The 10,922-nt window shown below is 37.7% G+C and overlaps 1 protein-coding gene across 1 annotated transcript; it reads left to right on the top strand.

The window, feature by feature from the left end:
* Positions 1-1,255: 1,255 nt before the first annotated feature.
* On the top strand, positions 1,256-8,214 carry tmem160 (transmembrane protein 160). Its single transcript, XM_060888449.1, has 4 exons — positions 1,256-1,518; positions 3,772-3,796; positions 4,320-4,412; positions 4,873-8,214. Exons 1-4 carry the CDS (start codon positions 1,312-1,314, stop codon positions 5,172-5,174), a joined length of 627 nt encoding a protein of 208 aa, XP_060744432.1. The 5' UTR covers positions 1,256-1,311; the 3' UTR covers positions 5,175-8,214.
* Positions 8,215-10,922: the final 2,708 nt, after the last annotated feature.

Here is a 10,922-nt window from a genome sequence, read left to right as displayed (position 1 = left end):
TGAGCTGGTGGTTCAGAAACTGATCTTGGGGTATATGGAAAATTAAAAAAAAATCTATCTATATAACCAAAACCTCGAATGCATCTAATGCTTTCTCTCACTACACAAGACAATGTTTTTAAAGCATGCACAGATACACAGTCTTACGAACAGGTCAACAGATCTAAAGGTTAAACAGTGACACAAACATTCTCTGTGACCTTTCAATTTTTGAAAATAATCAACACGTATGCTTCCAAAATAGCCACTGTCTAATCTTTGTGTTTTTGTTCTTATCCAGGGTCAAATGTAGTGTTCAGAGAGGAATGTGACCGGGTGATAACCTGAACAGTCAATACTTAACAAAGATAAAGCATCACTCTGATGATTTTTGATTAACCTATAATCCAAAAATCAAAATGTCTAAAAAAGATAGAAAACTGCTATTCAAGGCAAGCAGTACCAGAAGTAAACAGTGTCAACAGTTGTTTATTTTCTATTTTATTTTTCTTCCTTGAAATTGTGCACGAGTCATTTGATAATAATAATGAAAATATGTAAAAATATTATTTTGTATTGTTTATCAAGACAACAACAACAAAAACAACAAAAGCAATAATAATAATAACAATAATAAAAATAATGATGATGATGATGATGATGATGATGATAATAATAATAATAATAATAATAATAATAATAATAATAATAATAATAATAATAATAATAATAATAATAATAACAATAATAATAATAATGATGATGATGATGATGATGATGATCCATTACAGTGGACTGTATTCCTTAATTTGCATTAAAGGCCTTTCTATTTAAACAAAAATTGAATGCAATGAATTACAAAAAAAATAAGAAAAATTATAATAATTATAAATAATTAAGAATATATATATATATATATATATATATATATATATATATATATATATATATATATATATACCAATAATAGACAGTTTATATAACAGTTTTATATATATATATAAGATATAAATATATATATTTATACCAGTATTTATACTTATATTTATACCAATAATAGACAGTTTATATAACAGTTTTATATATATATATAAGATATAAATATATATATTTATACCAGTATTTATACTTATATTTATACCAATAATAGATAGTTTAGCTGTGTGTATTGAGGAAGTATAAATGTTTAAGCTACTTACCCAGATAAACACGTGGCCTGTAGATGGCGCTGTTTGTTTTTCTGTTGAGTTTAACACAGCGCGCGCCTCTTGCACGGATTCGTTGGAAGTCGAAAAGGTCAGAGGTGAAAGAAAGGTGTTGTTGTGGTCAGTCATGGCGTCTCTGAGCTGGTGGTTGTGTGGACGTTTGTATCGCAGTGTGTCTCCGCTGTGCAGCGGGATGATGACGGTCACCGGACCGCGGTGTATGATGAGTCCCGGGCGGCGGATCCACCGAGCACCGAGTCGCTGGATGACGGAGAAAGGAGTTTGGGGAAAAACACAACAACAAGTGACTGAGCTGGACAAGGCGGATGCGCTGGTAATATACAGCTTTATATAAATACACTGCATTAATACACGTCCGCCTTCACATGTAGTAACATTACAGTAATATGTACTGATCTGTTTTACCCACGTTCATATCTAATAGTGTTTAATATAAATCTTTTGGTTTATAGGGTCCGTGTGTCTGTGTAGTGTTCTGGGGTCTGATCGTGTAGTGGTGAAGGCGTTAGGATACTGAGGGTCATGAGTTCGAGTCACAGCTATAATCAAGTCAAGAAGCTTTTATTGTTATTTCATACATATATAGCTGTTACAGTACACAGTGAAATGGGACGTTACTCCAGAATCGTGGTGCTACATAAAACAAAGACAGAGCTAAAGACTTAGTAAGTAGTCCTAGATACATAATGTGTGATCTGGTGTACACAGTGCAGGACAAGACAAGACAGAAAGACAGTGCAGGTCAGGACAAGACAAAAAGAGATTGCAGGACAAGACAGAAAGACAGGGCAGGACAAGACAGAAAGACAGGGCAGGACAAGACAGAAAGACAGGGCAGAACAAGACAAAACAGAAAGACAGGGCGAGAGAAGACAGAAAGACAGTGCAGGACAAAAGACGACAAGACAGAAAGACAGTGCAGGACAAAAGACGACAAGACAGAAAGACAGTGCAGGACAAAAGACGACAAGACAGAAAGACAGTGCAGGACAAAAGACGACAAGACAGAAAGACAGTGCAGGACAAAAGACGACAAGACAGAAAGACAGTGCAGGACAAAAGACGACAAGACAGAAAGACAGTGCAGGACAAAAGACGACAAGACAGAAAGACAGTGCAGGACAAAAGACGACAAGACAGAAAGACAGTGCAGGACAAAAGATGACAAGACAGTTCAGGAAAAGACAGAAATACAGTGCAGGACAAGACAGAAAAATTCAGTGCAGGACAAAAGACTAGAAGACAGAAAAACAGTGCAGGACAAAAGACAGAAAGACCGTGCAGGACAAAAGACAGTGCAAACAAAAAAAATACAAGAGAATACACAAAAGAAAATACACAAAAACATTGCTGGGCTGCTGACTCTTAGATAATCAGTTGTATACAAGGAGGTAAATAAAAATGTAAGGCCTGTAACATGTAGCATGTAGCAGTGTTATGATTCATTCAGTTGATTCAGGGTGGATGCATTGTGGAGTGTATCCACTGAATATTACTGCAGTCCATCACAAGGCACTGTATTCACACCTAAGGACAATTTGCTGTAGGACATCCACCCACTGACACGTTTCTGTAGGGAACCGGATAACCCAATGAAGACTTCATGGACACAGAGATAACATGAGAAATTCTACACGTACTGTAACCTGAGATTCAGTTCAAAACAAGTAACCTTGATCTGTCAGGTGGAAACACACCCTACTGTGCCACCATGCCACCATTCTGAGTCAAATCTATGCATATATTACATTTGAGATTTGTGGGAATGGAAGCTGGTAATAAAATACAGTACTCAGTAATGAGGACAATAGACAAATGGGGAGAAAATTATGTTCAGTAATGTTTTCTAGCATCTTTATAATGTGGAGTGAAATTAGAACCTCGTCTATCAAAACAGATTACAGTTTATGAATGAAGGAATAAGTGGATATAAAAAATCCAACGAACAAATATGACTTAAGCAAGTCAACGTGCAGCACAAAGCTCATAGGTTTGCTTGCTGTTTTTATTACTGAAGTGCATGCATGAGTACAGTAAGTATTGTACTTAGCATTTAAAAGGTTTGTTATAAACATCGCATTGGTAAAGAGGATGTAGTGTAAATGCAGGTGAGTAATCGTGTCAACTGTATTACACAGAGGAACTTGTGTTTGTCATAACATTTGTAGTTCATGTTATTACTTGTTATTTGCATATTTAATAGTAGTGCTTTTATAAATCATATCGTATAAGATTTCTTACTCAAAGTGATTTATAAAAGCATCGTTCAAAACGGAAATATTAAGAACACGCATGCATGTAGATTTCCGGCTTTGATGCGTGACAGCTGAAAGTACTGTAGGATGTGTGTTTGTTTTCATTAAGTTGCGTTAAGATCGGTTTTATACTTTAGATACAGAAAGCTACACATCAGCTCTATTTTATGTATCGGTTCTGTAGTGTAGTTTATTATATTGTCATTGTTTGCACTGGCCACAGTAAGCTTCAGTACGATGCTCATCTTTTATACCTGGATTGGCCCTGTCTTATGTTCTGTTTTTCTTTTTTTGCTATGATTTTTTCACAGATACTGAGGAAGTCACATGAAACCGGTGAGTGAAAAAGTCTAAAATGAGCATTTGGCAGTTTCATAACCAGCGTTGTTTTAACAATACAGTTTGTATTCTTTAAAAGAGTCTCAATAAAATGAAGATTCTTAATTTGCTGTTTTTTTTAAATCTAGTAGACATTTCTAGTAGTGGGCAGTGGTGGCTTAAGTGGTTAAGGTTCTGGGTTGTTGTAGCCTCAGTACTGCCAAGCTGCCACTGTTGGGCCCTTGAGCAAGGCCCCTAACTCTCTCCGCTCCAGCAGTGCTGTATCATGGCTGACCTTGTGCTCTGACCCCAACCTGAGATGGGTACCAACTGGCTCAGCAATTTAGCTAGAATAATTGGAGTCTTTGGTGCTGTTGGTATTTTGCCCGCTGTTAGAAATAATCCTACAATAGCAAAACAGCTCAATTTTATGAGACGGATTAAACCCAGCTGTGTTTTTTTTTTGTTTCACCTTAAAAAGTAGTCTTGGAGTCATATGTATGTCGTACGTATGCATTTAAAAGTTTGTGTTTTATTTCAGGATTTCTGTCCTGGTTCCGAAACGGTTTGCTTGCTACCGGGATCGGAGTTATTGCCTTTGTGCAGAGTGACGTAGGAAGAGAAGCAGGATACGGTACGACTTATTAGTTCTCCTATTCATCTTATTTCCTTTTCTTTCTTACTACTGACCTTGTTTTCTCTCTGTTAAGTTTAATAAGACAAAAAAAATCAGCTTGTCATGCTATTGGGGAATTGAAAAGCCTTCTTCTAGGGCATAAGAGGAAAGACTTGCAGAGTATTACAAAGCGCTGACACTGGAAATTTATTCCATGAATGTTAAATAAACATCTCCTTGGAGAAAGCCTCGCCTTATCAACACTTATTATTTTCTTTGTTAAATCTCAGTGACGCGTGCTGGATGTTAATTCGAGTCTGTCACACAGTACATGTAAATATTTAAGAATTCAACAGGGCTGGATACTTAAGATTCGTATTGAATTGTTATTATATTGCATAACTTGCATAAAGCTTCAAATAAAGAAAACCTATATTAATATTTTGTATTTGTATTATATCTTTTTTTTTTTTTAAAGCTTTTTTCATCCTGGGTGGAGTGTGTGTGTCATTCGGCGGAGGATCCTACATAGCCAGTTTGTTGTCTCTGAGGAGAATCATGCTGCTCTCTCTGCCTTCCGTGCTGCTTCACACAGCCGTGGTGTCCAGCTCTGCCCTCTTCTGGCTGTGTGCCGTCTCGCTCTACATCGGCCGCCTGGAAGTAGAAATTATCCATGACGAGGACGAGGAGGAGGAAGGTGGTAACGATGGAGGCGATTGTGCAGAATGTAAGGCTCGGCGAGACCGGCGCCACATGAACGAGAGAGGCCAAGAGAAGTAATGAAGACACTCCTACGCTCTGGAGTTCTGCATTAGGATCCGAGTTCTGATCCTGTCAGTAAATATTGAAAGACAAAACATACCTTAATTTTCAGTAGAGTCTGTTTTCATGTTGAGAAGAACATGGACGTTTGTGGTTATACTATAAACTGGACTTTGCCCTGGTGTGAGTTTACAAGGAACAAGGTCATGAGTATTCTTTTCTTTGCAATATAGATAAATTAGTGTGTATGTGTGCGTGTGTATACATATTCTAAGGTGTTTTATAACTATGTGAAGCACTTTAAACTTATAACTTAAAGGAATATTCAATAATTTCATTGTGGTTTCAGTTTCTAAGGCAAGTGCATAGTTATTGTTGCTTAATTGATTTAAAAAAAAAACTTAAAGGAGCAGTTTGTCATTTTTAGAGAACTCTACTGTCTGCTTTGGATATTGCAGCTGCTGTGAAGCACAGACACAGACTTCTCGGTTTCCTTTTAAGGAAAATGTGCAGCGCAGTAGTGATAGTGCGTCTGTCAGGACTCATACCTAATACTAATACCTGGGCTGGAAAAAAATGTAGGCCGAAGCATGAAGTGAAGAAACTATTGCATGCTAACATGTAGAGAAGCACTTAAAATTACATACAGCACCTTTAAAAGACCTTGACATTCAAGACATCGGTATGACTTCCACAAGTTTTTGAAGTTTTGAAGTGGGCTGTAAAAGCCGTGTCTTTGTTTAGTGATATATACATAATAGAATAAATGATAAAATCAAACAAAAATATTTCTCCAAATCAGGATTTACACATAAGTAAGAAGCACTGGTGATACTTAACTTTTATTATTTGCTTTGTTTTACACTGTTATGGAAAAAAGGTAAATCTGGAGTCCTGAAAGGTTTTTTAAACTCATATGTTTTCTATAGAAGCCTTCTTCAGAGTGATTTCCTTTTACAGACACTTCTATGTAGAACATGTAACTATCAAAAAAGACCTTTAGGGACGAATACACTAAGAGTGTAGTTTGTAAAGTGTGTGTAATGGCTGCTTGCTTTAGTCTGCAGCGTTTCTGTTGTTGCTTTTATGGGCTTTGACTTATGACTTTAAAAATAAAACATTATCCCTTCCATAGTCAGCTACTTAGCAGCTATACTATATGACCAAAAGTTTGTGGACACCCCACCAGTGTATCCATGTTTGATTCTTCTTCAAATTGCTGCCAGAAATTTGGAAGCACACAATTATATAGGATGTGTTTGTATGCTGTAATATTAACATTTTTCTTAACTTAAACTAAGAGGCACTATCATGTTCCATCATGACGGTGCGTCTGTGCACAAAGTGAGCTCCATGAGGATGTAATTTGCCATGGTTGGAATAGAAGAACTTGAGTGTAGTGCACAGAGCCTTGACCTCAACCCCACTGAACGTTTTTGAGATTAACTCGGATGCCGAATGCCCCCAAACGTATTCAACTGACATCGGTGCGTAAACTCATTAATGCTCTTGTGGCTGAAAGATCACAAATCCCCACAAATCTAGTTAAAACCTTCCTAGACTAGTAGAGGGTATTAGAAGAGGGGAAAAAAAGGCAACAAATGTGTAATAGGAAAAAAAAAGAAAAGCACATATGATGGTGAGATGTCAACAAACCTTTAGCCATATAGTGTACATATATTCTGGGAAACACCCACATTGCTGTATGACCAAAATGGTGTTTCTAAGCTAGTAATATCTCAAAGTTAAGAAAACAATTAAACAGTTGTCCAGAAGTGATGTTGAAATGTTTGTATTCAGGATGCTTGCTGAGATTTTTTATTTCTGCATGTCAGGTGAAGCCCCGGTTTAACAAGCTGGTGGTAAATACAGTCAGTCTGCTTAAAGATTATATAAAGTAAACTAAAACTAAAGTAACATGATCAAGTTGTTGTTTAGCTACTTGCCATAGTCAGATTGGCCTGAGTCTAATCTTAGTTTTACGCTGTAATCCGATACCAGCTGTCAAGTTGTCTGTGATGCCACTGTGCTCTCACTGCATCCAAAGACAAGAGAATTTTCAGACTGGATTAATCGGTGATCTTTTCCCTGATGAAGATGATGATGATGTGTACAAAAGCTGCAATTGAGTGATTGTACTTCAGGTGATGAGACCGATGGCCGACGAGGAGGAGGATGATGATGATCGAAGCGAGATTATTTCGAGTGTGGACGTAATGTTGTTTCCATCAACAGATGAGGTTAGATCATTTGGTGGATCATTTATTGTGACTGTCTCCCTTTTCAGGAAAAGCGTAGTCTTTATAAGGGCATTTATAAGTTAACACGGTTTTTGTGTGTATAAATACAGATGTATTTTGCACGCGTGTGGTTTCATCCGTGTGTTTCCAGTTTTAACCTGTTAACTGTACACATTCTGTTATTCGTGAGCCGTTCAATTCATTACTTCAGATATTATTATAAACACAAGACGGATGCAGAGAAATGAAACACTGTGTTTCATCTCAAAGCTCTATCGTGTTAACTGAAGTTTTTTTCTCTGTTTTGTTTAAGCAGCCGCATTCAGGTGAAGCAGACCTCGTATTTGACGCTCACCCGTACGTTTCTACACACGTTCTTTAAAACATTTAATTCAATTCCTCTGAGCTGAACTTATTTAATTCAATTAGCTGTATGTTAATGGAGGTGACACAGCCTGCTCTGACAAAACACAGTGGTCAGACCTTTTTGTCAGTCTTTTATAAGCGTGGGCTTAGAATCAATCTTTATAGAATATATTACCACGATGTTGTACTTCTTTCTTTTATAGTCAAGCTAGAGTAATTACTTGCACAGTTTGTATGTAGCTTCATTGCTGGGCCTGCTAACACTGACAGCACACCGTGTCTACATACTTTGTGTATACTCACATGTACGATTACTCCAGAGTATGATTACTTATTGTGCTCTAGTGCATGTTGTACAGATGGTATTCAATCAGGGAAACTTTCTTCCGCTTACTTGACAGTTGGTGCTGTTTGTTCTGCTGCTCATTAAATCAGTGATCATTTAAAAACCATTGAGTCTTGATTCAGATTCTTTTAAAATGTTCTTTTCCCTTTGTTTAGTTGTCTGTAGTTAGACACAGTATATTCATAGTATTTTAGATGTCTTGTTATTACTTATACTGCAATGTTCCAAATTTCAGGATGCTCTTAAGTTTAAGAGGAATATTAGATACTGCAGGTAGTGTAAAGGAAACCCCCTATTAGGATGTAGCCAGTGATGGAAGTAAAATCTTTCTCGGACGTTTCTTGACGTTTGTGTCGCTGGAGAAAGATTGACACCTGCATAATTGAAGCATTTATTATTTTTTATTTATTTGTCACATATATGAGGTTATTTGTGTAGCCAGAAATGGGACTGCATATTTATACATTTATTTTGCTCGTCGTGTAGCGTACATTCATACACACAGCACTGAAACGGCTTATAGTTAACTTTTTTCACACCAGCAATCACTTAGAAAAGCGGTTTATTAACAGCAGAATGTAAAAGAATAGAGATTGCAGCTCTTATTTAAAAAAAAAACAACAAAAACTGGATTGCCAAATGACATTCATTGTGTTTTTTTTGTGTGCTGGTTATCATGGGATTACAAGCTGGTGATGCATGACCTTCAGTGCTATTTGCTTTACATAATGAGGCTATGAATATGTACATAAACAGGACTATGGAGTGAACAGAGGAAGTGTGATGGTCTCATCATTTTGGGTGACCTGTTAAAGTGGAAATGACAGAAGATTAGGATGAGAGAAAACCTTGTTGATGCTTTGTTTCATACGAAAGTATTAAGGAATGAGTTTGGCATTTCCTTAATTCTTCTTCAGACTACATGTACATATCTAGGGTTGATGTGCACATAAGGGACAAAAGCATTTGATTTATCAGTGTCTGGGAAAAAAAGAGAAACAAAACAAAAAAAAATCGAAACCCATCATTGCTTGGCAAAGAGTATGCTGCAAACCTCATCTTCTGAACCCTATCACATCAGGATCCTGTAGCATCACTACAGCATCACTTCTGCTTTCCAGACCTCATTTCAATCTTCTGCACTTCTTTCCTCTTTCCCTATTTGAAAACTCCTACAAGTCCCACTTCTTGCTTTTGGCGCAGTTGGTTCGTTACTGATTCTGGGAGTGTCTCAGTGCAGCATTGGGCCCGCAGCCTTGTCTTCTTATATCTCCCTCTCTCTTTTCACCCCTCCCTTGGCTGCATCTGACTGCGCAGCTCTGTTTGACATGCAGAGTGTCTGCGGGGGCCTCCGCACGGCTAAAGGGCAAAGCACCCAAACACGCGCTCTGGCCAGACCGCACACTCCCAGCTGTACCTGACCAGAGTTCATAAAAGATGAGGGTCTGCATCTGGAGAAAAAAAAGAACATCTCATGAAGAGAGATATTAAGGTTCACTTTGAAACTTTGAGAGGACAAAATGAGACAATCACAGAACAGACATCTTTACCCTATTGATCAAGACAATTGTGGATTGTCACCGAGTGAGTGAAGAGGATGTTCTTCTAAAGGAATTCACTGACACTGGCTATTGTATGCATGCACGCACACACACACACACAAACACACACACTGAGCGTGACACGTCGTTTGCCTTTTCTACCCAACAACTCTACTTCTTTAGTATGCAATTCCTTTAGTCGTCAGGAGGGAATGATCCTCACACTAATGAACTGGGGCCTGCCACTTGAATGTAAAACAGGACTTAACCCGTCTTCAATGTCATAGCCCCTCCCTGGGGTTGCTTGAAACAACACAACAGTACTGCCATAACTCGCATGCCTCGCGTTTCAATCACTCTGTCCGCCTTTTGTCTCGACCCTGCGGCCCGTTCCTTTGACAGCGGGCTTCTAACCGAGTAAGCTTCAAAGCTGAGAGTTATAAATCTATATGTAGATTAACACCAGTGCTGTTCAGATCACTGTACTCATAAAGAGGATGATGAAATGACAGACACTAGAGCTCTGTGACTGGAGTTAGACTGACCACTTTAGTTCTCTGACTCTACATTCAATTAACTACCATGTTCTTTGTTTTGATGATATCTCTTCTGCCATCTTGACAAGTCCAGGATGATATTTTTTCCCTCAACAATTTCTAGCAAATCTGTAGTGTAGGTGTGATTATTCTTGTATTGAGAAATGTACAAAAACCTATTTACTCTCAATCTGATTACCTAAAGGCAGTCATAAGGACAGTCGATAAACATGAAGAACGCTCAAGAATTCTTCAGTCAGTAGTATTTATAAATTAAGCTCTTCATTTGTACGATCCAGAAATCCTAAAACAACAGACGTGAAAAAAATAAAGGCTGAACTTGACACATATTCTGTAAGATCTTGTGACTGTAAAGGCCATAGCACACACATGGTATCATTTTCATTCTAATCAAACATTTAACAATCTTCCATGTCCTGTGGATTGGGGTGAAGTCATCCCACGAGAGACCACTCCCATCAGGATAAATGGGATAAAGGTGATCAGTCAGAGGATCTTTGGGTTGATTTGCGGTCATCCTTCATTCTAAGCGGACTCGAACCACGTCAGCAGAATAAATTCCCCAAAACATCTGAACTCTCTCTTGTTTCTTCACAAATTTATTTAGGTTTTACCTTTAATTTGTTACCCATCTGCACGTGTGGTTTAGCTGTAGCTGTAACCATTTTGAGCTGTTGCTAGGGCAATAGTGTTGCCACCTTAAAAAAATACACTTC

Source organism: Tachysurus vachellii, chromosome 15 (assembly GCF_030014155.1).
Source record: "Tachysurus vachellii isolate PV-2020 chromosome 15, HZAU_Pvac_v1, whole genome shotgun sequence".
Taxonomy (NCBI): domain Eukaryota; kingdom Metazoa; phylum Chordata; class Actinopteri; order Siluriformes; family Bagridae; genus Tachysurus; species Tachysurus vachellii.
Note: the sequence above shows the minus strand (reverse complement) of the source record. Positions and strands in the feature narration are given on the sequence as shown.